The 25,720-nt window shown below is 67.3% G+C and overlaps 2 protein-coding genes across 2 annotated transcripts; both read left to right on the forward strand.

Annotated features, from left to right (window-relative positions):
- Positions 1-213: 213 nt before the first annotated feature.
- Positions 214-12,776, forward strand: TRAPPC10 (trafficking protein particle complex subunit 10; the record flags this gene model as incomplete). Its single annotated transcript, XM_084232529.1, has 13 exons — positions 214-458; positions 1,308-1,448; positions 1,695-1,807; positions 4,266-4,780; positions 5,277-5,418; positions 6,479-6,637; positions 7,088-7,317; positions 7,937-8,037; positions 8,794-8,920; positions 9,716-9,886; positions 11,306-11,483; positions 12,060-12,254; positions 12,538-12,776. The coding sequence occupies exons 1-13, from the start codon at positions 265-267 to the stop codon at positions 12,774-12,776; spliced, it is 2,505 nt and encodes an 834-aa protein (XP_084088655.1). The 5' UTR covers positions 214-264.
- Positions 12,777-16,358: 3,582 nt separating this feature from the next.
- PWP2 (PWP2 small subunit processome component) lies at positions 16,359-25,283 on the forward strand (the record flags this gene model as incomplete). Its single annotated transcript, XM_084231437.1, has 21 exons — positions 16,359-16,376; positions 16,496-16,608; positions 17,002-17,096; positions 17,262-17,361; positions 17,837-17,980; positions 18,111-18,246; positions 18,401-18,648; positions 18,845-18,988; positions 19,122-19,192; positions 19,278-19,414; positions 19,626-19,774; positions 19,850-19,997; positions 20,133-20,283; positions 21,013-21,193; positions 21,819-21,966; positions 22,145-22,253; positions 22,823-22,888; positions 23,405-23,623; positions 23,746-23,896; positions 24,001-24,075; positions 24,882-25,283. 21 exons carry the CDS (start codon positions 16,359-16,361, stop codon positions 25,030-25,032), a joined length of 2,754 nt encoding a protein of 917 aa, XP_084087563.1. The 3' UTR covers positions 25,033-25,283.
- Between the last annotated feature and the right edge of the window lie 437 nt (positions 25,284-25,720).

The following is a 25,720-nucleotide window of genomic DNA, read 5'->3' on the forward strand; positions in this document are numbered from 1 at the left end:
ATAGCTATTTAGCCAGTGTCTGTTCTGCCTGGTGGTGAAGCGCTCGGTCGGGAAACGCCTTAGGCGCGAGCAGCACCCCGGCCGCCCCTCCGCGCACCCGCTCCTCCAGGATGCTTGTCCTGCCCCCCAGGGGGGAGGGAGGAAGATCAAAAATGCTGCCATTTGGGAAGGAGCTTTGAAAAGCTGAGCTCCTGGGCATTTATTGCCATGCCCGCTGCTCACGCACACACGTATTCCCGGCTGCGTGTCTCAGCGGTAGGCGCGATGAGGAGGCGCGTGTCTGGCCCTGCTTCAGCCCGGGCAGGAAGACCGGGCCAGCCTGCCTTCGCGTGGACGCACAGTCACGCGCTGTCCCGCTGTCTGCAGGACCTGGCCCACGCCGCCATCGAGATGTACACCAGCGTCGGCAGGGTGCGCTCGTCTCGGCTCGTGGGAAAGGACCTGGCGGAGTTTTACATGTAATGGGTCTTGAACTTGCCTTTGAGTCTTACATGTCTCGTGCCGTGGTAAGAGACGGGGCGGGTGCGGTTAGTAGGAAGCGCGCACAGACCGTGGGGCGCAAAGCGCAGGCTGCTGACCCACCGTTCTTTTCAATTTTCTTCTGAAAATCAAATGGAGAGTTTTTCGGTGGGTCGCCCTCAGTAGCCCTTACTGATCCCGCAGGATCGGCTCGGTTAGGTTAGCGTGAGTCACTGTAACAGGCTGCAGTAAGAGCTGTGCAAAGGAAACATGCACCGGGCGCGCGCGTCGCTGGGCCGCGGCTGCGCTGTGGCGTGGGGCGCTGCGATCCGCTGGACGCGGCGTGAGGGCTTGGGGGCTGCGTCAGTGGCAGGTAAACTGGGACTCAGATTCTTAAATATTTTGTCCTGTCACACCTTCTCGAGTTCACAGCTAGAGTGTGCGCTCCTGTCGAGGAGCGTGGCGTAGCACAGCTGCATGTGTCTGTAGGGGCGAGGGGCGGGCAGACTCCAGAGCAGACCGCACTTCTGGGTGCTGCTGCCGCGGCCTGCGATGGGCGGGGGCCCCACGGCGCGCCCCCCTCAGCACCAGGGGGAGACCTCCGTCGTGGGGGAAGGGGGTTAAGTTTCCTCAAAAGACACCGTTTTGAGATGCAGTCTTCAAGTCTGTCATCGGTAAAGGGAATTTACCGGCTGAAGCGAGAGAGGAGGATTAGGTGGTTGACTCAGGGGCTGGGTCAGACGGTGCCCTCCGGAGGGCGCGCCATCTCCAGGGCGCGGGCGGTGGGGGGGTTCTGCACGTGGCGGCGGCGTGGCCACTAACGAGAGCTCTGTCTGTTGATTTGCAAGGAGGAAAAAGTCTCCACAAAAGGCGGAAGCTCATCTTCAAGGGGCGTTGAAGACGTACCTGGCCGAGGGCTGGGCGCTGCCGATCACGCACACGCGAAAGCAGCTGGCCGAATGCCAGAAACTCCTCGGACAAGCTGAAAAGTATCCTTTAAGGCCCGCGTCTCGTGCAGCAGGGGCATCGCCGTCTGCGTGTCCCGGCAGCGCCCACGGCCACGCGCTCTGACACCTCCGGTTCGGAAGCCCTGCGTGTGCGCGTTCGCTCCTGGTCAGCTCCCAGCTCCCAGCAGCCCTCTGGCTGGCTGGCTGGCGGCTCCACGGGCAGGATCTGCGCTGTGCCGCACTCCTCGGGGTCAGGCCCTCTCCTGCCCCCTTGACTCTGCACCGCAGCTACCTGCAAACCAGCAGCCTCCTGGCCAGCGACAGCCACTTGCCTGAAGAGGAGCGGAAGCACTTCTGCCAGGAGATACTCGACTTCGCCCGCTGGCAGACGGACGGCCCCGGTAAGACGGAGGGCTCAGGCCTGCCCCTGCAGAAGCTTCCGTTAGCATAGACAAGGGAAAAGCCTGCCGCGCTGTGGAGCGGCCGCCTGGATCTGGTCGCTCGGTGCATGATTTTTATCGCTGACTAAAAGTTCTTTGCCCCACGCGCGCAGGGCAGCAACTCTTGCAGTGGTCTTTGGGCATGTCTGCGTTAAACAGGAAATCTGGCTGACAGACGGCTGTGGCGGTGTCCGCAGCCTTTCTAGGGACGTGCCTGCAGGCTTCAGGCCCAGGCCAGCCTGGGTGCCGAGAGGCCCGGCTGCACCTGCCGCCTCCTCCTTGGTGGCTGTGTCTGCAGCTCCCGATGTTCTTTCCCGCTCTGGCCACGCCCGACCCAGGCCGCAGGCAGCCGGAGCAGCGTGTGCACCCCTCGGCTTCGTCTTTGACCCAGCACCGCTCCCGCGGGCGGGCCCTGCTCGTCTGCCTCCTGGCCGCCGCCGCCTTTGCCCTCGGGCGCTCTCTCCCTCAGCCCCTGGCCTCTGCCACTGCCGCGTCCTTCTGCCGCGTCCTTCCCTTGGTGTGCTGCTGTCGCGTCGCTGTGAGAACAGGAGTTGCTTTCTGTGCCATCACTTTCTGAGCCAGCTTGCCAAGGCTGGAGCAGCGCAGCAGCGCCTGGGTTGGCAGCCCCTCTCCCCAGGCCCCTCGCAGGGCTCTGTGGTCCCTGCCCCAGTCTCGGGCTCCGGCCCTCCCTGTCTGTCTTTCCCGGCTGTGGTGTCGCCTCGCTGGAGCCGCGTCCCAGGGCAGGCGCCGTGCTGCCCAGCTGGGGCCTGGGTGTGGCTCCTTTCCTTCTCCTTACCTTTTTCCTTTTGCTAAACTTGAGAGCAATTTCCAGACCATGTGTCGCACCCCCCAAAGCAGCTCAGTCCACACCTTCTGAAAAAGCACCCTGAGGAGCTGGCGAAGATTGCCCCTTGCCTCTAAGCAGTGCGGGTTTAATCTCCACGTTGGCATAGATTCCTGTCAGCAGCATCAAGCAGGCCTCCTGGACAGCGGTTGGTTCTCGGGTCTGGATTCTTTCACTTAGAACAGTTCTTCTCGTCTCTTTCTCTTTTCACACCTTCTGGGATGTGACAGCTTCTGGGAAAGACTCGCAGGCCTCACGGTCCTCACGGTGCCCGTCTGCAGGGCGCTGTCCAGCGCCCTCAGCCATCACGGCCCCCGCGGGACATCCCGTCCCTTCAGGTGGAACCCTGAAGGGTTTGCCCGCCGCCTCTGGCCATCACGCGCCTGCTGTCAACACCCGCTCGGGGGCCGTGAAGTGCGGTCCTGCTTGCTGTGCATTGCTGTGTGTCTCCTCGGGGGAGCCTCTTCAGGAAGGGTGGCTGAAAGGCAGTCAGCTCCAGCTGCCATAGCAAAACCACATCATTCCTCAGCGCTCCGGAGGCCAAAAGTCCGAGACCAAGACCTGGTGGTCTTGTTTCCTGGCAAGGCCTTTCTCCTGGCTTGTCCTTCTGTGGCATGGGGAGAGGCGAGCCAGCGTGAGTGTCCTGTGAGTGGACACGGGTCCTGCCAGAAAGGGGCGCAGGCTCGTGACCACATTAGACTTAGTCTCGGCCCAGCTCAGTCTGCAGGACAGGCTGCTCGACTGCAGGTTCCTGAGGCTCTGGCTGTGGCCGGTGTGGCTGCAGACAGCTGAGTGCACGTCACTCAAGTGGGCCTCGGGGTGGTTCAGGAGCAGCCCGCATTGCGTTGTTGGGTTTTTCTGGCTGCTTTGCCGTGCTGGGTGTGGGCGGAGTCATGTGCCCGTCTGCCGAGTGTGACGTGCGGGCGGGAGCTGTGCCTTGCTGCCGGTGTCCAAGCATCCGTATGGCTGACATCTGCCGCGGCCACGCGCCGTCTCCTTGTGATTTTTATCACCTGGTGCTTAATGAATATGTGGGGTCAGTGCTGTTGCCGTGGGGTTTCCTAGACGAAACCGGGCGCCTGTAGAAAGGGAGTCCGAGCCACACTCTCCTCCTCGGTGACCAGGGCTGGCTGTGGGGGCTCCTGTGTGGCTGGCTGGCAGATGCCGGGGTTCGCATCCGGTCCTCAGGCCTCCACTCCTTTGGCGCGTCGCTCTCCGTGGGTGGGAAAGTGCTGGAATTCCTTGGGCTCGTCACAGGTTTTCCTTAAAATTGAGGGGCCAGTTCATTTGTATTTCTCTTAGGTTTGCCAAAACAGAATTTAGACACCCGAATGTCCTCAGAGGGCACGATTTTCAGGGGCCAGCTGCGCACAGGTTGAGAGCTGCTTTGGAGCCTCGCTCTGTGGCACGTGCAGATGCCGCAGGGTTGGGAGCTCTCAGCCGCCTGTGTCGTGATGACACGTAGCTCCTGCTTCGCGGTGTGTGTGCCTTCTGACTGGTGGGGCCCGGAGTCCGGCGCCGTGTCCCCTGCACCCGGCCTGGCTGGGCGTCAGTGAGATGCCGCTCTCGTTGCAGGCCGCCAACTTGTGCTCCCCATGCACGCCTTCGCCCAGCTGCGGGAGCTGCGCTTCTGCCCGCCCAACGCCGTAGTGCACGCGGGTGGCATGCTGGCCGTGGAGGCCACTGTGTGCAGCCGGCTGCCCAGCCCCATGCTCGTGGAGCAGGTCGCCATCAGCGTCCACTTCAGCATCGAGAAGAACAACTACCGGAAGACGGCCGAGTGGCTCACCAAGCACAAGACTTCCGGTGGGGCCGTCAGCTTTCCCACAGAGCCCTCGCCGTCCCCCGCACCCCAGGGCAGCTGGCCGGCACTGGAGCTGGACGAGATGTTTGAGAGGAGTCCCCCCGACAATTCCTTGAGCACCACCGGGATCATCTGCAAGAATGTCCACATGCTCCTCCGGAGGCAGGAGAGCGGTACCCCTGGGGATGCCCCGGCGGGCCTGGCTCTGGAGACGGGGGCCCACGCGCTCAGGTGCAGCCACGTGACACTGCAGCCGGGTGCCAACCGCATCACCTTCCAGACGCAGGTGGGAGGATGGGGCTTGGCAGGGCCGGGGCAGCCTGGTCCCCGGAGCTGGGGGGGGCCCGGGCTGGAAAGCCCCTTTGCTCACACAGTTTAAGGCAGCTGCGGGGTTTCAGGTGGTGCTGACGTGCATCGGTGCGCGCTCACCGGGCTCAGTTAGGATCTTACCCCTGCATGGACATGCAACCCCCAGAGGAGGAGGTCTCGGCCTCGTCATGTGGGCCGTGGTCCTCTGTGGCTGCACAACCTGGTGCTGGCCCCTGGGTGCTCCCTGTGGCAGGGGTCTAGCCTTGGACTCTCCGCTTGGAGAGTGACGGGGACGCAGGGTCAGCTCCGAGCCTCGGACCTGGAGACCCTCCCTGGAGAGGCTCAGGCTTCTTGACAGGCCGAGTGTCTTGGTCCCAGCACCGAGCCGGGCACGGAGGGTGGGGAGGCTGGCGGCGACTAGGCAGCAGGGCTCAGCAGCGGAGCGGCTGCCCCAGCGCTGGCCTCTGTCCTAGGCCCGTGAGCCGGGTACCTACACGCTGCGGCAGCTGAGCGCCTCGCTGGGCCCGCTGTGCTTCGTCCTGCCGCACCTCTACCCGCCCGTGCAGTACGACGTGTACTCACAGGAGCCGCAGCTGACTGTGGAGCCGCTGGCCGGTGAGTGCTGCCCGCCAGGCCCCGCGACATGGGTCCGGAGCACCCTGGGTGCTGCCCTGTTCTCCCAGGGGCTGTTTTCCCAGCGCTGCTGGCATGTGTGAAGCGTGGCTGGTGGCCTGAGAGTCGGGGAAGGGGGTGGCCCAGTGATCGAGACCCCCTCTGGGCACCTGAACCCCTGGTGCTGCGCTCTGGTCAGCAGATCCTCCTTGGAAGTGTCGCTGCAGCCTGACCCTGTGCGGCTGGGGGCCGTGGCGGCTGCCCTGTCCTGTCCTTGGGTCGGGCTAGTGTGGACAGGTGGCTGTGGGCGGCGCTGGGCTGGACCTAGCTGCGCCCCACATGCTCACCTGTGTGCTGCTTCCCTTTGGGGACAAAAGCAAGGGACGCGTCTGTCCTGCCAGATCTCCCCGCCCCTCAGTCTCCTCCGCCCTTGGGCTTGCCCTGCCAAGGCCGTCTTCAGGCACCACACCCAGCCAGCCTGTCCACGGCCTCTCGTCAGAGCCGCTCATGCCGAAGGGCCCAGCCCTGTTGCTGTGAAGGCCGGAAAGCGGGGGCCCCCCAGCCTCCCTTCACCTTGGCGCCCCCTGCCCCAGTGCCCTCAGCCCCTCCCCCACCTATTGGCCCATCTTGATTCTTAGCCCTGCTCCGTTCTTCCTGCGCTCGCTGGGCTTGGAGACCTCGGCCTATCCCCTCGGGCAGGCCGCAGCCAGACCTCTCCTCGCACTGCCCTGGCCCCGAGCCCCTGGGCTGTCCTGAAAAGGCGAGGGTCGGGCAGCGCTTGAGCCTTCAGTGTCGCCGCAGCCTGCTCCTCAGCACCGGGGCCTGCTTTTCTCGCTTACTTGCGGCATGTCGATTCTTGCGACCCTCCCAGACAGTTGTCGCTGCCCCTGGCTCTCTAAGCCTCCCCGGGGGTGGTGCTCAGCAGGAGCCGCCTGGGATTGAGGCGAGCAGTGACGGGGGCAGGGAGTGAAGCAGCCCCCGTGAGGCAGTCCCCGTCCCGAACTGGGGCCCCTCCCTAGCAGCTCCTGGCCGGTGGCTGCTAACTGCCGTCTTTCCCTTGCAGAGAGCCTTTTGGCTGGTATTCCTCAGAAGGTCAAGTTCACCGTCACCACTGGCCATTACACGGTGAAAAATGGTGACAGCCTCCAGCTCAGCAACGCGGAAGCCATGCTCGTCCTGGGTCACGCCGAGAACAGAGCCGTGGTTTACTCTAACGCACGAGGTGAGGCGCGTCCGCCTCCCTGGGCTGTGTCCCCGGGGCGGGGCAGTGCCTGCTGGGCAGCTGTCCTGGGCAGACTGAGCCTGCTCGCCCTCCTGAGTGTGCCGTGGCCTCGGGCCCGGCCTGTCCCTCCCTCAGATGGCACCGGCCAGCGAGCTCCTCGGCACTCTCCCTCCCCCAGTCGCCAGCCAGGAGGTGTGATGGGGAGGCCCCTGCTCCCCTGCGGAGCTGTCTGTGGGGTGTCCATGAGGGCCCGCCCCTCTGCCTTCGCGGTGCCAGGTCTGGCGCCGCCCCTCCTGCTTGCTGCCCCATCTGGGCCTGTTCTCGCCGTCCTCCTCCTCCCGCCCGCCACCTGCCTCCGCGGGCAGCAGGCTTGGGCTGTCACGGCTGCCCCTGGAGGAAGGTGCGCGGGGACAGGGGGTGCGTCCCAGTGACCTTTCCTGTCTCTCCTAGAAAAGGCCTCCGAGGCGCTGCTCCGGGTCCAGGCGTCCGACAAGGTCACCAGCATCAGCCTGCCTGCCGCGCCGGCTTACCATGTGATCGAGTTTGAGCTGCAGGTCCTCTCTCTGCCTTCAGCTCCAGCTGTTGCCCTGGAGAGGGGCCTGGTGGGGGCGGCTGAGCTCCCCGGGCAGCACAAGGACACGCAGGGTGCTGCCCCCGGCATGGTGACCACGGACCACAAAGTAAGCAGCCACGCCAGCCCGCGTGGCCCAGGGGTCCCGGAGTCTGGGGTCCGGTCCCAGCCTGCGGCGCTGGCACTCGCTCATGGGGCTGGCGCTGTCTGCGCCTCAGTGCTCTTGGGTGAGATGGTCGGCGCTGACGCGCCACCCAGTGCGAGAGGACTGGGCCGCCTCTGGTGAGGGAGTGTGTGTTCCCCTAGGTGCTGGGTCTGGGCGCCTGGTCAGCAGTTTGGGAGGGAGGTGGGGCTGAGGCCCGTCCCCCAGAGTCCGGCTTTGCGCTGGGCTCTGCCTGCCTGAGAGCTCAGGCCCTGCCCCGGGTCTGCAGTCGGCGGGCTCGGGGTTGAAAGGCCACCCAGGGTTCCTCGTGCCTGACCCGGCGTGCGTCCTGGGGCTGTGGGCAGCCTTGTGGAGAAGGCGCCCCCAGTGGTGAGCCAAGGGGCCAGAAATACAATGGAGTCTCCTTTTGAGAGGGCACGTCAGCACCAGCCCAGGGCAATGGCCCTTGCTCCCCAGAGCTGGGCCATGTGGCCCTCGTGCAGGAGCGCAGCCCGTGCTGGGACCCTGCTCTGCCGCTCTGGCCACGCGCCTCCGGGCAGCCGTCTCAGTCCCTGCTCCTCCCCAGGTGTCCATTGACTGCCCCTGGTCCATCTACTCCACTGTCATCGCGCTGACTTTCAGCGTGCCCTTCAGAACCACGCACGCTCTGCTGTCGGCAGGGACTCGGTAAGGGCGCTCTCGTCGGCCCTCCTTTCCCTGAGGGCGCGTGGCCCGGGTGTCCTGCGCCCTGCCTGGGCGTCCCCAGCTGTCCCGGGGGTGGCCACGCGGCTGCCTATGGCAGGCAGGCCCCGAAGCAAGGCCTGCTCGGTGGCGACACCCCTTTGTGCCCCTCGCCCTTTTGGCAGCCGAGACCTGTTGGCAGCCTTGGCCGTCCTGGGCTGCAGGCACACCTTGACCGTCTTCCCGAGTCACCCAGACCCCACTGCGTGTGGGCCTGGGGGCATCGTGACGGCCCCATCCCCCAGGTGTTCCCTGCGTCCCCTCTGCTCCAGAGGCTCAGCTGGGTCAGTTCAGCCCCGGACAGGCCGCTTGGCCGGGATCCTGCGTCAGGAGACAGTGCCCCCTCCACCCCCGAGCTCCGGCCTCACCCTGCAGCGGGAACAGCGGCAGGGCCACACTCGGGGACGCGTTGTCCCCATTGCTGAGGCAGAGCACGTGAGGCCCCTGGAAGCCGGCGGCCTCGCTGCCCCGCGGACACTGCTGCTGCGTGGCGCTCTCCCGCCCTGACCTCATCGCCGACAGGCGCTGTCGGGGGCAGAGGTCTCTGAGCTGTTCCTTGGGGGCAATGCCCACCGGTCTGCTCGTCCGTTGCTCTCGCTCCTGCGGAGCCGGAACGGAAACGTGCGCGGCTCCTCCGCCTTGCGGCAGCCCGGAGCTGCAGTTCCCAGCATCAGGTTCGCGTGTGTGGCTTCTCTGCTTCAGGAAGTACGTCCAGGTGTGCGTCCAGAACTTGTCAGGCCTGGACTTCGAGCTGTTGGATGGTGACCTCGTGTGTGCCGGGCCCGGCCCCGACCTGCAGCTCGTGCTGCTGAATACACAGCCCCGGCAGGTGCGTTTCCGACTGAGCCCACGCGGGGCCTGGCCTGGCGAGGGGCGCAGGCGCTCGGGTGCAGGGTGGTGTCTCACGGGCTGCCCCAGCCCAGGCAAGGGTGCTGCGGAGCTGTAGGGGGCAGGGTCGGGCTTGCGTCTTAGAAGCCCTGAGCCTTCAGCCTGCCCTGCTTGAGGGGGCGTCTGTGCCGGTGGGCCTTGCGCACTGCGCGGAGCTGGGGCTCCCGCCCGAGGGAGGGGATGGGGCCCTTCCCCCCCGCCCAGGAGGACGCCAGCGGCCCATGCACAGATGGCCGCGTGCAGACTGGCGTTTCCCTGCCCGGCCACGCCTGTCTTTAGGCAGGACGTGCTGACGTTCGGGAGACTGAGGCTTTCTTGACGGGTGGCCGGTGTGTAGCTCTCAGAGGCTGTTTCCCAGGTCCCATCTGACGGTGTCGGGTGTCCCCGGCCGGCTGTGCTGGGATGTGGACGTGGGCGTGAGGCTGCGCGCTGGCCCCCGGTAACGGGTGTGGCTGCAGTTTCCCTTTCCGTTGTTGGATGCGGTTTCTCGTCTGGGAAATGATGGGACCCTAGAGCTCGCGAACAGCCTGTGCTGCGACGTGGACAAGCCGTAACAACTAAAACCCTTTTGGCCCAATCCATGCGTCTCCTTGGGGAGAGTGCCAGCAGGAGGAGCCCGCTGCGGCGGGGTGTGGTGCTGACGGCCGCCCCGCCTCTCCCCAGCCCGGCTGATGCGCACCTGCGGCCTGGAGGGGCTCCTTCTGCCCGGCCGCGGTGACGCCCCCTCTCTCTGCAGCGCGTCCACAGCGGGCAGTCCGTGTATTTCGTCTGGGAGCTGAGGTGGACGCGGGCACCACCCGCCTCGCTGCAGTGCCGGTTCTCCGTGGGATTCTCGCCGGCCTCGGAGGAGCAGCTGGCCGTCTCCTTGCGGCCGTACACCTACGAGTTCCACGTGGAAAACTTCTTTGTATGTGCTGCGTCGGCTGTGCGGGCGTGGGCATGCTGGGAGGCGCCTGCTGGCCTGCGCCATATGCAGACCGGGCAGGAGAACTTGGTGGCGGGAGGTGGTGGAGGAGGGGCTGTGCCGGCCTGGTCCTCGGGGCAGGACGTGGTGGCTGTGCAGACCTGCCACCCCTTGCCTTCTGCGCCCTCCGCCGGGGGCAGGGCTTCCACAGCCTGCAGGTGGCACGCACAGAGCTGGCCAGGCCTCCGCGCATGGGGCATCGGGCGGGCAGAGCTGGAACTTGTGGCTGCGTGGCGTCTCCTTCGCTGCCCTTGGCTCTGGAGCGGTGCTCGGACTCCAGCTCTTGAGACCAGCGTGCTGGGGAGATAGGAAAGCCGAGCGAGGTGGAGGAAAGGCCTGGTGGCCGCCCACCCCACCCCCCGACTATACTCTGGGACCGGGCCTGTGGGTGCGCCCTGGAAAGGCGGCATGTCATGGAGGCCACGTGCCCCGCGCTTCAGCCGCCCCAAGTGCGGGCGGTGATCAGGTGGTTTGTGGGCTGAGGGCTTGCTCTGGGTGCTCCCGCCCTCCAGGGAGGGCCTGGCCACGCCTCTCGCCCCGGCACCCAGCTGTACTCCAAGCCTCTGTGTTCTCTGACCGCGGTCCCCCCAGCGAGGGCTCTTGTCACTTGGCTCTTGTCACTTGCTTCCATGGTCTGGCCACCCAGATCCCTGCCTGCTGGGCTGCCCCTTCGATGGCCGAGTGCCGTGCCCTCGCATGGATCTGCCCACGCGGGCCCCTGGCCGGTGCCGACACCCGGGCAGTGCTCACCCTGCAGCGCTGGGGCCTAGGTGGCTGCCGTCTGGGCATTGAGTACGGGAGCCGCGGTGTCGTGTGCCGGCTCGGGGCTGTTCTTTCAGAGATCACATCCCTCCAGCGACGTCACGGACCCGTGTCCCCCTCCCGTGCCTGTCCCGCAGTCTTCTGGCTCTGCTGTCCCTGGGGTGTGACGCGTCTCTTGTGCATTTCCTAATGGCCGGTGCTGCTGGGTGTTTTCTTTGCCTCTTCTGTGGAAAGACGACTCTTCCCAACCCTCCCTGTGCCTGGCAGGGCCGCTTGGCACCTGTTTCTGAGGCGCGGAGTCTTTTCTCGCAGTCCCCCCTCGCCCCATGTGCCATGCGGGCCCCTCCCACTGGGCCGTCCTGCTCTCCCAACCATGTCTTCATGTGGGGCCACCGGCCCCGCTCTCCAGCCCCTGGCTAGGTGGAGGGAGGTGTCTGCCAAAGGCCCGTGCCAGATGGTGCTCCTGGGCAGACAGGCGAGGGCAGGGGAGGCCTGACCAAGCACTCCTGCCCCCTTCTCCATGTCGGGGCGGCTCCAGGGCGGCCTCACCCCCACATCTCTTGAGCCGCTCATACTTGCCTCTTCTCTGCCTCTGTGCAGACGCTGTACGACGTGAAAGCTGCGATCTCGCCTCCCGCGGGCGCGGAGCACTGTCGCACAGGCTCGCTCTGCTCCCTGGAGGTGTCTATCACGCGGCTATCTGACCTCCTGGAGGTGGACAGGGACGAAGCGCTGACCGAGTCCGACGAGTATTTTTCGACTAAGCTGATGTATGAGGGTAGGTCCGGGGCTCGAGTCCTCGCCGTGCCCGAGTGGCCGTGAGCGCGGGCACCCTCGCCCTCCCAGACGGTGGGCCCGCGCCGAGGAGGGCTTGCCGCGGTGACCGGCACTGCTGCGGGGGACCTGGGCGTGGGCTTCGGGCGGTGGAGCTCCTGGCCTGGGTCCTCTCCTGACCAGGGTGGCCCAGCGTGGAGAGTGGGTCACGCTTCCAATGCCCGAGCCTGGCCCCTTCCACGCCGGCCCCTCCTCTGCGGCCCCCACACCCCTGTAGCCCTGCCCTGGCTGGGGCGCGAGGTGCTGGTGAGCTCGCTGTGCTCTCGGCCGCCGCCCGTCTGGTGCTCGCCTGTCAGCTGCGTCTGTGCGGTCTGGGGCTGGTCTGAGGGCAGAGCCGGGCTTCAGCTCCCTTCCTGCCCCCACCCTGAGGGCGTGCCTTCTTGGAGGCGTCGCCCTGGCTTCTCAGGCGGCCCCACCTAAGGGCCCAGGGTGGTGCCAGCGCGGGGCCTGCCGTTGCACTGGAGACAGCTCTGATTGGCAGGAACCCTTTCCTGGGGCGGAAACAGTGGTCTCGTTGCAGTGGTGGACAACAGCAGCAACTGGGCGGTGTGCGGGAAGAGCTCTGGCGTCATCTCCATGCCGCTGGTCGCCCGGGCCGCGCACAGAGTGCACATGGAGGTGATGCCCCTTTTTGCGGGCCACCTCCCGCTGCCCGACGTCAGGCTGTTCAAGTACCTCCCCCACCACTCCGCGCACTCCTCACAGCTGGACGCCGGTGAGCCTCTCCCGGAAGCGCACGGCTGTGTGGGGTGAGGGGTGCCCATGTGGAGGGTTGGGGTGTACCTGCTGCCGCGAGGCTTGACCTTCGGCCAGACCTAGGCAGGCCACCAGGCGCGGCCCCTGCTCAAGAGGGGCTCTGAGGGCTCGGCCCAGAAGGCTCTTGGGGGCTGTCCCGCCCGTCCCCGGCCCGCGGCGCGGCTCGGTGCGGCCTGTCCTCTCCAGGCTTGCCCGAGGGTCCGTTTCGCTGTGGCCGCGTCTCATAGGGGCATGTGTTGCAGATAGCTGGATCGAGAACGACAGCCTCTCCGTGGACAAGCACGTGGACGACCAGCTGGACAGCAGCAGCGTCAAGAGCAGGGGCAGCACGCACTCGGCCGCCAGCAGCGAGCACAAAGGCCTGCCCATGCCCCGGCTGCAGGCGCTGCCGCCCGGCCAGGTCTTCAACTCCAGCGCGGGCCTGCAGGTCCTGGTCGTCCCCAGCAAGGATGACCACGTCCTGGAGGTCAGCGTCACATGACCGAGCCTCAGGCGGCCAGCCCGCCAGCCCGGCACGAGCCCCTGGAGGGGCCTGCGGACTGTCTCCCTCGCGACGTTGCAGCTGAGACCGGACTGTGGGTGCCGCCTGCCCAGAGAGGCACAGCCGAGTTCTGGCGCTGGTGTGTGTTGTCTGTGGTGTGGGGTGACCTGTTCTGTCCCCCTCCCCCGTCCCCACGCGGGTGTCCCGCCCCAGCAGCCTGCCGTTCGCCGGGCCTTGACGCACGTCCCTGTGTCTCAGACGGCGGGGCCTGCGTCTCCTCGGTGACACGGGGGTGCCAGGCGGGGCTGTGAGTCCTCTGAGGGCAGAGCGCGAGCCGGTGCCTGGCTCTGGGTCGTGCTTCTCTGGAATAACCCCTGTGAGGGCTCGGGGGAGGGTCTGAGGGCTAGGGTGGGGGCACCGACCCCTTCTGTGCCTTGGGATGTCAGGCGGGGCGGGGGGCACCGTTCGCTGGAATCGTTTGAAGGTACTTTACAGACAGACCAGGGCAGACCAGCGCCTCGGTCGGGGCTTTCGGGACGGTGCTGCCGGAGCCCCTCTCCCCGTGACGGTGGGCGAATACCATATGCACTTGAAATCAAATATATTTATTTTAGTTATCATTAGCGCCTGGGAGTTACTCTGTGGTGGTGGTTCCCTCTCACCTTTAAGTCTGCAGATGTGACTGTATGAGCAGTACTTTCTTTTGCACCTTACGTCTTAGAAATCAAGAGGTTCCATTTGAAATGCAGATGCGAGGGGCCCCGCCTGTGCTCCTGGTCTGTCATAGAGGGGGTTCGGGCACCCTCCTGGCCGTGCGCCGCGGCCGCGCCTGCCCACACAGGGACTTGCTTTGGTTGTAAATTTAATTGTACATATGGTCGAGTTATTATTTTTACAAGTACAGACTAACGGATGTAATGTTTATGTATAAGTTGCACCAAAAAATCAAGGATCAAATAAATGTGTTTGTTTTTACTGGCGAGCGAGTCACGGCTTGTACATAAGTGTGTGAACCAGCCCTGCCCGCGCTCCAGAGCCCCGCCTTTCTGTAGTGTGCAGTGATGCTCCCGGCCCGCCTGCTCGGGGGAGGCGCCACTCGTGGACCCCCTCAAGGGCGTGTGGCCTGGGCCTTGCTAACCGCTGACGCCCGGCTGCTCCCAGGGGCCATGCCTAGGCCGGGTCGCCCAGGTCCAGGCGAGCGGAGCCCAGAGCCGCTCCTCTTGCCCGTGAGTGGCCCTGAACTCGTCCGCCATGGTGGGGGGCCTGCTGTCCCAGCCCCTTTCATTCATAGAAGCTGGAGGCATGTAAAGAAGGTAAATACTTGTGTGTTCAATGAACCCTTCCAGAAAGTTTCCTTAGGTGCAGTTTAAAACAAATACACTTAGCCAACTAGTCAGGCAAGCTAGAGCCAACGACTCCTTGAAAGACGGTCCAGGTTTCCTGTCAACACTGGCGATGGCCCTGCAGTGTGCCTGGCCCGCAAGTACTCGGCCTCTGTGGCGGCAGCCATCGGGACGCCTCTGGCCCGAGTGTGGCCTCCACCCAGGGGCCCCCTCTGGGGCTGGCCCCGTGGCCGCTTGCCAGGCGGGGCTGTGGTCAGTGCTCAGCTTATTTCTGTTTGGTTTGCACGTGTGTCTGGATGCCACCCCAGGATGAAACGCCCTCTTGGAAATTTAGAGGGTCTAGAAATGTAGCGGGGGCCCCAAATGTTCGTGGTCTCTTACTGTCTAGAAATTGAATGAAATCAGATTTATCTCTCCCTAATTACCCACAAGGTCTTCTGTGAATGGGTGCCTCTGCGGTCTTTGTTTTTTTGACAAAAGAATGTCACCTAAAACTTTGTCATTTTTGATTAAAAGACTAATTGGATTTTTGTTGTGTTAAAACTACGTGTCTGGGGTGGAAATGCAGCGCCGGGAGAGCTGGACCAGGGAGGAGCGCGCCTCTCACAGCGCGGCCGTGGCGCAGATGTCCGGGCACTTGTCAATAGTAAGAAACGAAAAAGAAGATGAGGTATAATTTTAGTGAATTTCATGGGGTCGCCTGTGATTGGAAAAATTATAACTTCTGATTCTAATGTGGAATTGCGGTCCTGTACCCGAAACGCCTCCCCCTCCCGACCCCGGGTCTCACATCCTGGGCGGTCCTGTTCCGGGTTGGTCAGAGGAGACGCCCCTGGAGGAAACACAGGCTCCCGTTCAGTTTTTCTTTAGGGTTTCAAATTCAGTTGCAAAATGAAATCAAACACTCGGGCTGTGTATATAAAGTGAAAAGTTACTTTTTATAAAGGAACAAATAGGCTGACCTAATGTTTTATCGTGAACTGTGATCTTTATATCCTCCATGATTTCAAATTTTCTTTTTTTGTAAAGATGTCCCTTTCTCTGAATTTATTCATCCTGTGTGGACTGAAAGACTCGGGGCGGGGGGGGGCTGCTGGATTCTGGGCCTGGAAAGGGGGCAAGGTGGGGCTTGGGTGCTGCAGGTGTCACTTCCGTTTTCATGGTTTACTGTGAAAGTCATTTCTCACATCATTCTGTAACATACTGTTAGATTACAGCATTGTATTAAGACTTTCAAATGTAAGTATAATCTAAAAATACACATTTTAAGAAGACACAGCTGTTTCGACTTCATTCTTTCGCTGTGGAGTGTGTGAGGTTAAGGAGTCTTCCTGACCCGTGTTTCTGAGTCGGCGTGGATTATTAATGGGGGGGGAGGGGCCTTACGGTTTTTTCCTAACCTGCTGCCCATTATCTCGCAGGAGCTTGAGGTGTTGAAGTGGTCAGGCACTGGTGGACATCCTCGTCCACTGCAGGCTGACAAGTCGCAGCCGGGTGATGCTGGGGAGCATATTTCTCACCCAGGGGGTGGTTCAGTCTGCTTCCTGGCCCCCTTGAGTTATCCAGAACCTCCTAAGTAGCGCGGCACGGGACCTTCTCACCTTCGCGAACGAAGGGGTGGTTTGGGCAGCGGGACGCAGGCCCCGTGCCAGCTGCGAGGTCCCCGGTCCCCTGTGTCAGCCGCAGGTGGAGGCTGGGCGTCCGCTGGGCTGGGGGCGTGGCCAGGCTGAGCCTCCGCCTCTGGGGCGGGGCCGGGGCGGAGCTTCCCCTCGGGGCGGGGCTGAGATTCCACCCTCGGGGCGGGGCGGGGCTGAGACTCCACCGTCGGGGCGGGGCGGAGCCTCCCCGAGGCGGGGCCGGGGCTGAGACTCCACCCTCGGGGCGGGGCGGGGCTGAGACTCCACCGTCGGGGCGGGGCGGAGCCTCCCCTCGGGGCGGGGCTGAGACTCCCCGGGGCGGGGCGGGGCTGAGACTCCACCCTCGGGGCGGGGCGGGGCTGAGACTCCCGGGGCGGGGCCGGGGCTGAGACTCCACCCTCGGGGCGGGGCCGGGCCGGAGCCTCCCCCTCGGGGCGGGGCGGAGCCTCCCTCGGGGCGGGGCTGGCGGCGTCCGAGCGCGGCTCCTCCGGGCCGCCGGGGGCGCTGTGGGCGCGGCCCGGGACTCGGGCGTGCGCGGCCCGCCCGGAAGTGCGGCGGCGGCGGCGGGACGGGCCCTGCGCGGGGACGCACGTGCGGCCGCGATGAAGTTCTCGTACCGGGTAGGCCGGGGGGGCCGGCGGGGGGGCCGGGGGGCCGGCGGGGGGCCCGGGCGGCGGGGGCCGGGGGGCGTCGGGGTCGGGCCCGGGCCCGGCCCGCCCACGCGCCGCTCCCCCCGCAGTTCCGCAGCCTGCTGGGCGCCGTGTACCGCCGCGGGGACCTGAGCTTCACGCGCGACGGCGGCGCCGTGGTCAGCCCCGTGGGCAACCGCGTGTCCGTGTTCGACCTCCGGAAGTGAGTCGGCGCCGGCCGGGCCGGGCGGGCGGGGCTCCGGGGCCCCGGGGCTCCTCCGGCCCGGCTCGCCCCCCCCCGCGGGTCTCCTCGGGGCCGCCTGGGCCCCCCCCCCCCCGGGCCGGCCCGAGGCCGCCGCCTTCCCCGCAGGGCCGGCTCCGGGCCCCTCCCTCGGGCGCTCCTGCCCGCCTGAGCCCGCGCGGCCGCCCTCGGGCCCCTCCTGCAGCCGAGCCTCCCCGCGGGAGCCTGGACTGGGGGTGCGCGGCAGCCTGGCCGCGCGTGCCCCGTCCTCCGGGGCGGGGCGGGGGGCGGGGGGTGGTGGGGGGAGCGGCCGCGGGGCGGGGGCAGGCCCGCCCGCCCACGGGAAACCCCCATCGCTGCGGTTTTGTTCCTCAGCAACAGATCCGACACGCTGCCCCTGGCCACGCGGTACAACGTCAAGTGCGTGGGGCTGTCCCCGGACGGCCGCCTGGCCATCGTCGTCGATGAAGGTCCTGCCCTGGGGGAGGGCGGCTCTGCGGGGCGGGGCCCAGTGCTGCGGGGGTCCTGGTGGCTCTGGGGTGGGGGCATCTTCCCTGGCACGCATGTCGTCGCGGATGTGGGCTGTGCCCTCAGGCCTCCCGCTCGGGGGTCACTGTGCCTGCCTCTCTCCGCAGGGGGCGACGCGCTGCTGGTCAGCCTGGCGTGCAGGTCCGTGCTGCACCGCTTCCACTTCCAGGGCTCCGTGCACAGCATCGCCTTCTCCCCCGACGGCAGGTAGGAGCGGGCACCTCCGAGGGGGTCCGCAGGCCGGGGGTCCCTGGCCCGTGTCCCCAGTGGGGGGGCAGAGACCTGGCCAGGCCCAGACCTGCTTCAGTTCAAGGACGGCAGGAAAAGGCCTTGAGCCCAGCTTGCGCACGTCCAGGTGGCCGTCGCGAGCGCGGAGCCTCCCCGCCGCCCAGCCCGGTCCAGCCCACAGGGCAGTGGCCACAGGTGCCCCCGCGCTTCCTGTCTGTCTCACCCTGACCCTTGCCCCCTTGGCCTGGCAGAGGCCGTCACTCCCAACAGGCCCTGGTGTCCGTGTCTGGTTGCTTTCTCCCGATTTCACCCCATCTGTGGGTCTTGGTGCCGGGGTGAGAAGAGGGCCGGGTGGGTGCAGTGCAGGCCGGCCCCGGGGCGCCTCTCCAGGAAGTGGCCCCGGAGCTCCCAGCGCCCGAGGGCCGAGGCTGCTGCTGATGGCCCTGTCTCGCAGGAAGTTTGTGGTCACCAAGGGCAACCTGGCCCAGATGTACCACGCCCCCGGGAGGAAGCGGGAGTTCAACGCTTTTGTCCTGGACAAGACCTACTTTGGTCCGTACGACGAGACCACCTGCATCGACTGGACGGACGACTCCCGGTGAGCCGGGCGGCGAGGTTGGGTGCAGAGCGGGTGCCCGGCTGCCGTGTCCCCGGAGGCCCCTGGGAGTGGCCCGGCTGGGCCTCCGGGGGGCGGCCCCGAGCCTGAGGCTGAGCCGTGCCTCCGCCAGGTGCTTCGCGGTCGGGAGCAAGGACATGTCCACCTGGGTGTTTGGGGCCGAGCGCTGGGACAACCTCATCTATTACGCGCTGGGGGGGCACAAGGACGCCATCGTTGGCTGCTTCTTCGAGTCTGGCAGCCTGGACGTATGTTCCTACCGCCCAGGGCCCCTACTTGGTCAGAGCAGCAGGTGTGGGCGGCCCCGGGGCCCCTCCCCAGGTGTCCTTGGGGGCTGTGTTGGCCAGGGCGGATTGTAGGGCCTGGCTGGGCGGCCCCGCCCACCCGCCGCCTCCCCCGCAGCTGTACACGGTCAGCCAGGACGGAGCCCTGTGTGTGTGGCAGTGTGACACGCCCCCCGAGGGCCTGCGGCTGAAGGCGCCCACGGGCTGGAGAGCCGACCTGCAGCAGGGGGCGGGCGAGGAGCAGGAGGAGCAGGAGCCGGAGGAGGAGGAGGAGGAGGGCAGCGGGTGCGGGAGCACCATCCGGGGCAAAGCCGCGCCAGCCCCAGAGGAGCAGCAAGGGAAAGTGAAGTACTCCCGGCTGGCCAAGTGGGTCCCATGCGGGGCGGGATGGGGGCAGGGCACCCTGGGCGTGGGGGGATCTGCTGAGCCTGGCCTTGGGGTGCGCGTGGGACGCGGAGGCCCGGCTGTCGCAGCTGCAGGCCGTGGGGCGGGCGCAGGGGCGTGTGCGGGGCGGGCCTGCCTGGGCTCGGCCCCTCCACGCTGCCGCCTCCTCGTCAATCAGGTACTTCTTCAACAAAGAAGGGGACTTCAACAGCCTGACCGCCGCGGCCTACCACAAGAAGACCCACCTCTTGGTCACCGGTTTTGCTTCTGGAATCTTCCACCTTCACGAGCTCCCAGAGTTCAACCTCATCCACTCCCTGAGGTGCAGGTGGCTCGTGGGCGGTGCCGTGCCGGCAGGGTGGGGGGGTCCTCGGGGAGCCGTGGGCCGCTGGGACGAGGGGGATTGTGTCTGGAGCCGGCGTCCGCCACCCCTCATCACCCCGCACCCCCAACAGCATCTCTGACCAGAGCATCACTTCCGTCGCCATCAACAGCTCCGGGGACTGGGTCGCCTTCGGCTGCTCAGGTGTGTGCTGTGCCGGGCTGCGGGCAGCGAGGGCCCGGGGGGCGGGCGGGCGGCGGGGGCGTGGAGCCAGCTCTGTGTGCCGCAGGCCTGGGCCAGCTGCTGGTGTGGGAGTGGCAGAGCGAGTCCTACGTGCTCAAGCAGCAGGGCCACTTCAACAGCATGGTGTCGCTGGCCTACTCCCCCGACGGGCAGTACATCGTGACCGGCGGGGACGATGGCAAGGTGGGCGGCGCCTCGGGTAGGTGGGGCTGGGCCCCGGGAACCAGCTGTGACTTTGGGGTTTTGCCTGAAAAGGCGTGGAGGGCCAGGTGGCCGGGCCGTGGACCTCGGCCAGCACCCCCACCCCCAGGTGCGGCTCCCCGGGCCCCGCGTGGGTCTCCCTTCGCGGGAAGCACAAGGCCCCATCGGCCCCGCCACGTGCCCCTGCCCGCAGGTCAAGGTGTGGAGCACCCTCAGCGGCTTCTGCTTCGTCACCTTCACGGAGCACTCGAGCGGGGTCACCGGCGTGGCCTTCACCGCCACCGGCTACGTCATCGTCACCTCTTCCATGGACGGGACCGTGCGTGCCTTTGACCTGCACAGGTGATCTCCGCGTGGGGGCGGGAGCCCGCGGGGGCCGCCCGGGGGCCCATGACGCCGACCCGCCGCCTCCCGCAGGTACCGGAACTTCCGCACCTTCACGTCCCCCCGCCCCACCCAGTTCTCCTGCGTGGCCGTGGACTCGAGCGGGGAGATCGTCTCTGCGGGGGCCCAGGACTCCTTTGAGGTCTTCGTGTGGTCCATGCAGACGGGCCGGCTCCTGGATGTGAGTCGCCTGCTGGGCGTGGGCCGGGCCGGCAGCTGCCAGGGGCCCGGGGAGCCAGCAGGGCGTGGGCAGTCCCGGGAATTCGGGGCGGGTGGGCCGGGCGCTGCCACAGTGCTCCCCTCTTCACCGCCCTAGGTCCTGTCTGGCCACGAGGGGCCCATCAGCGGTCTGTGCTTTAACCCGACGAGGTCAGTCCTGGCCAGCGCCTCCTGGGACAGGACGGTGCGTCTGTGGGACCTGGTGGACAGCTGGAGGACTACTGAGACGCTGGCCCTGACCTCAGACGGTGAGCTGCTCGCGGTCAGCGGCGGGAGCGGGGCCGAGGACCGGGCCTGCTCCCTCTTGGGTAGGGTATGAATGGAACAGGAGCCCCGCCCCCAACTCTTGGGGTTGGGGGCCAGTCGGGGTCACCTGGCCTGTGGCTCCTGCTGCTGTCTGCACCTCCTGGGTCCACCGTGGTCCCTGAGAACTGGCCAGTTCCCTGCTTGGGGGAGCCCCGGGGAGAAGCGCCAGTGAGGGCCGGCGCAGGGGTGCCTTTCCCAGCCTCCTCAAGCCTCATTCACCCTTGACGACAGAGGTCCCCCGGGAGGAGAGCCCGGCTGCTCTGTCCGGTGGCGGCGGGGCTGGTCAGACACAGTCCAGGCCGGGCTGCCCGCCGTCCGCTGGCCCCGGATGGTGTGGGTCTTGTGTCTGGCCACTCGTGCCAAGCCTGGGCAGCTGGCTTCCCACAGGCCTCCCGCCTCTGGCAAGGTTGGGTACCTCAACAGCCTGGGCCTCAACACCTGCCACCCTCAGGCTGGTGCCGCCCCGCTGCCCCCTAAGGTGGGCGGCCTGCTGCCCATTGGCCAGCGTGGGCTCCCAGCTACTCATGCCGGCCTCGAGGCCCCTTGGAGAGAGCAGCCCATGGGTGCCTGTGGGCCACCCACCCGCCCCGTGGTGCACAGCTGGGCTCCTTCTGGGGGATGCCCGGCCAGGCTGTGCTGCGGGGCCCCTAACCCTGACGGTCTCATGGCAGCTCTGGCCGTGACCTTTCGCCCTGACGGCGGGGAGTTGGCAGTGGCTACGCTGAACTCCCAGATCACCTTCTGGGACCCTGAGAACGCCGTGCAGACTGGCTCTATCGAGGGCAGGCACGACCTCAAGACCGGCAGGAAAGAGCTGGACAGGATCACCGCCAAGCACTCGGCCAAGGGCAAGTGCGTGCCTGGGCTGCGGTGGCCAGGGCTGCTCCCAGGGACTGTGATGCAGCCGTGGCTGAGGGATGTCCCCCATGGGCTGGATGTCTGGTTCTCTGGGGGTGAGTGGAGGGACACGCTGGTGACCGCATGTGACCTGCGTTTGGCTGGGGACGACCCGCCAGTGCTCCAGCCGCCCCAGCCCTCCCGGTGGGTGGGTGGCGGCCTGTGGTGGCGTGCTGCTGTCCCCGGCTGCCCGCCCGCCGGGGAGGCCTCGGGCTGGCGTCTCGTCTGCCGTGGCGTCCTGGGGGCGTTGCGGGCTCCAGCCTGTTGTCTGCTCTGCTCCTGCTGCGCCTTTGGTGTCGTTTCCAAGGGTCTCTGCCCAGACCAAGGTCCCTGTGTGGTGCCCGGGGCACATCAAGGCTGGATGCCCCTTAGGACGGTGCCGGCAGGCACAGTGGCCGCCGCTCCTGTGACGTCAGCTCGGGGCCGTGCCTCGCCTGGTGCTGTCCTGGCGGGCGGGGGCTGGGCCTTGGGAATCCAACTCAGCCTGGCTTCTGGGTGGGCAGTGTGGGGCGTGTCTGTGTCCTGGAGGGGTGCGGTGCTGCGTGTAGAGGGCCCCGGGTGACAGGTGCGTCCCGCCTAGGGCCTTCACCACGCTCTGCTACTCGGCGGACGGCCAGAGCATCCTGGCGGGAGGAATGTCCAGGTTCGTCTGCATTTATCACGTCAAGGAGCAGATACTCATGAAGAGGTTTGAGGTCTCCTGCAATCTGTCCCTGGATGCCATGGAGGTGGGCGCCCTGTGCCACGCACCCCTCCCACCGCCTGCTTCCCCTCCGTGTCCTTGGCATGTCCCTGGGGATGCTGGCCGGGAGTGGTGTGGGTGTCCCACGGGAGCATCCCCTGGGGGCGGGCTGCGGTGGGCCTGGCCGTTGCCCCTGGTGGCCAGTGGGGGCTCTGCCGTGGCAGGAGTTCCTGAACCGCAGGAAGATGACAGAGTTCGGCAGCCTGGCGCTCATCGACCAAGACGCCGGCGAGGAGCAGGGAGTCGCTGTCCCGTTGCCGGGTGTAAAGAAAGGTGGGCAGAGGCCCCGGTCCCGCAGGCCGCCTGCTCTGGGCCCGCGCGGAGCCTGGTGCTGGCTACCCCGGGGGGAGGGGCATAGGCACCTTGTAGGAGCTGGGCAGAAGCCTTGGGCCTGGCCCTGGTTGCCCCCTGGGAAGCCCACACAGCGCCAGCCTGGTCTGGTTCTGTCCAGCCCTTGGGCTGACCCAGCATTGGTCACCCCGAGACGCAGAGCTCCCAGCAGAGCCCCGGATGGTCTCCGGGAGGGCCCCGAGTGCTCGGGGCCCGGGGGTGCTGGTGGTGGTCTCCTCGTCTGCGCGTCCCCCTGCCACCTGTCTCTTGCTCACGGAATTCAAAACCATACTGGGCGGGGCCGGGCCTTCCTCCACAGAGCTCCCCGTCTGGTCGTGGCAGGGCAGAGGCCTTCCCCAGCTCTTTCTGCTGTCCCACTGCCCGTGGGGACGTGTGCCCAGGCTGGCAGGGACAGCAGGCCGTGGGGATGGGGGAGGCGGGCTGGGCCTGCGGCTGGGGGGCACTGGGGCCCCCATGATGAGTCGCCAGCCTGAGAGCATCTTTGTTCTCAGGCGACATGAGCTCCCGGCACTTCAAGCCTGAGATCAGGGTGACTTCGCTGAGCTTCTCCCCGACTGGTGAGCCCGACCAGAGGGCAGGGGTGTGGGGGCTGGGCTGGGGAGCTGGCGAGGACTGTCGGGCGCACCTGCCCGCCCAGGGTCCCACGTGGCCCTTTTGCCCTGGCCGGGCATGCTGGCACCGCTCCGGCCCCGCCGGGGTTCTCTCCTGCCGTCAAGAGCTTCAGTGCCGGCCCTGCCCACCCACAGGCAGCCCCAGAGGGGAGCTGTCGGCATCGCAGAGCTGGACGGGCCTCTGGGTGGGCGGTGGATGCCGCACACACTGAAGACATGGGGACGCCATGTGGTCAGGGGCACAACCGCGGCCTGAGGGGCGAGCGTGGGGCGGCCTGGCCTGGCGGGGAGCTCCCCGGCCCCGCCTTGTTGTCTTTGCTCCCGTGTCCTGTGGGGTCAAGGGGCTGCCCCGGAGATCATGGTAGCTAAGCTGAAAGGGCCGCCTTCTGGGGAGGGTTGGGGCCTGGCGTGGGCACAGGGATGGCGCAGACGCTCGCAGGCCACTGACTGCTCCGTTTCCAGGGCGCTGCTGGGCGGCCACTACCACCGAGGGGCTGCTCATCTACTCCCTGGACACCCGGCTGCTCTTTGACCCATTCGAGTTGGACACCAGCATCACCCCTGCCAGGATCCGGGCGGCACTGCGCCAGCGGGACTTCACCCGGGCTCTCCTCATGGCCTTGCGGCTCAACGAGCAGGCGCTGCTGCGGGAGGCGCTGGAGGCCGTGCCCTGGGCCGAGAGTGCGTGGGATGGGGCCCTGGAGCGAGAGCGTTTGGGGGGTGGGGCCAGGGGTGAGAGTGCGTGGGGGGGGTTCCCCTGCCGAGTGCCTCCTGGAGCAAGCGGGGCACCCCTTTTCTCGCAGTTGAGGTGGTCAGCGCCTCCCTCCCTGAGCTGTATGTGGAGAGAGTGCTGGAATTCTTGGCTTCCACCTTGGAAGTGTCTCGCCACCTGGAATTCTATCTCATCTGGACGCAGAAGCTGCTCCTGTCGCACGGGCAGAAACTGAAGTCCAGGTGGGCGCCTGCACCCCCTCGCTGGTGCCCCCAGGTGGCTCTCCGAGCAACCGGCCGGCGGGTCGGGCAGGCTGTGCTGCCACGAGCTCACGGTGTCTCCGCAGGGCGGGTGCGCTACTGCCGGCCGTGCAGTTCCTGCAGAAGAGCATCCAGCGGCACCTGGACGATCTCTCGAAACTGTAGGTCTTGGGGTTGGGGGGGTGGGGGGTGGGGGCCTGGCCCAGCCCTCGCTGGGGCTCGGGGGCCCTGGGCTTGCAGGGACCTGGAGTTCCTAGACAGCGAGGCCAGTGCGGCGCCGGCCTCTCCCCTCCAGGTGCTCCCTGAAGGTCACAGCTTGGTCCCTCCTGGGGTTGCCCCTAGACCAGGTGTGTGGTGTAAGGGGGTAATGGTTCTGACCGGGGCTTGAAGGCCAGGGCTCCCGGCTCTGCTCCTGATGCCTGCCCTGGCATGGCGTGGTCCGCGGTTGTCCCCAGTCGTATTCACGTCGGGACGAGCCCTTCCTCGAGCGCAGAGCGCTAGCCCTGCCCTATGCGGGGAGAGCCGCTGAGGCCGGCACTGCTGTGCTGGCTGCACCTGGCCTTTTGAACATCGGTGTGGGGGCCCCGGCTACCTTGTCGGCCCCGGGCGCAGTCCTGGGGCCCTGCCTGTCCTGGTCCCACCAGTTCATTTTTCCGTGACTCTGGGCCCGTCCTCCCCGGGGGTTGCTGCATCAGCCGTGGCTGGGGTGTCCACCAGCACCAAGGGCGTGTCTGTCTGGTCGGGCTGGCGTGGGCAGTGAGCACCGCTGGCTCGCATCGTCCGGCCGTCCCCAAGGGGCCTTGCGTCAGGGCTGTTGGGGGCAGGAGTGGGGTCTTGGGAGTGGGCCAGGGAGTGGGGCTCATGCTGTCCACGACAGGTTTCTGGGGTAACAAGGAGGTATTTGGGTGCTGGCTGGGCCTGGCGCAGGCGACCCTGCTGCTCCCTGACACGCGTGCACCCCCCACAGCTGTGACTGGAACCGCTACAGCCTGCAGTTCGCGCTCGCCCTGTCCCGGCAGCGGGGCCTGAAACGCCCTTCCGAGCCCCTGGACGGCGCGGACGGGGCCGTGTCTGGAGAGGACGACAGTGACCAGGACAGCCTGAACCTGCTGGGCTAGAGCCGCGCGGCTGCCGCCCCCGATGGACGCGCCGGCCCCGGACACGGGGGCGGGGACTGTGGACTGGACGCCGGGCTGGCCGAGGCCTCCTGCCGGAGCCGGGCGGGCCTGGAGCCCGGGCTGGAGGCCCAGCGGGCCGCGGGACTGGACGCCCTGCGGGGCCGGGACTGGGGGCGCCTGCGCGGCGCTGGCGGGGGGCCGGGGCGCGAGGGGGCGGGCCCGGGCCGGAGTAAAGGCGGAGCTGTGGCCCAGCTGCGGCGTCTCGGTGACTGCGGCCGCGGGGGGCGCGGGGCCGTCGGGCCTGGGGGGGACAGGGGGGCGGCCGCCCAGGCGGGCACGGCCCCGGGGCGGCTCCGAGTCCGCGGGCCGCCTGGCAGGGGCCGAGGCGCGGTGCGGGGGATGCGGGGACCCGGCGCCCTGCACGCGCGGGCGGGGCGGGGCGGGGCGGGGCGGGGCGGGGCGGGCCCTCCCCGCGCGCCGCAGCACCGGGGGCCCGGGCGGGCCGGCGGCGGGAGTGCGCAGGCGCGGGGCACGGCGGGAGGGCGGGCGGGCCGGCGGCGGGAGGGCGCAGGCGCGGGGCGGGCCCTCCAGCTCCCTGGGTCTGCGCAGGCGCGGGCGGGGCGCAGGCGCAGTGGCGGCCGCACGGCGGCGACCCGGGCTCCCCGCGCGCGACCTTCCGACCCGCGGG

The sequence above is a fragment of the Talpa europaea genome (genome assembly GCF_964194135.1).
Source record: "Talpa europaea genome assembly, chromosome: 4".
Classification (NCBI taxonomy): domain Eukaryota; kingdom Metazoa; phylum Chordata; class Mammalia; order Eulipotyphla; family Talpidae; genus Talpa; species Talpa europaea.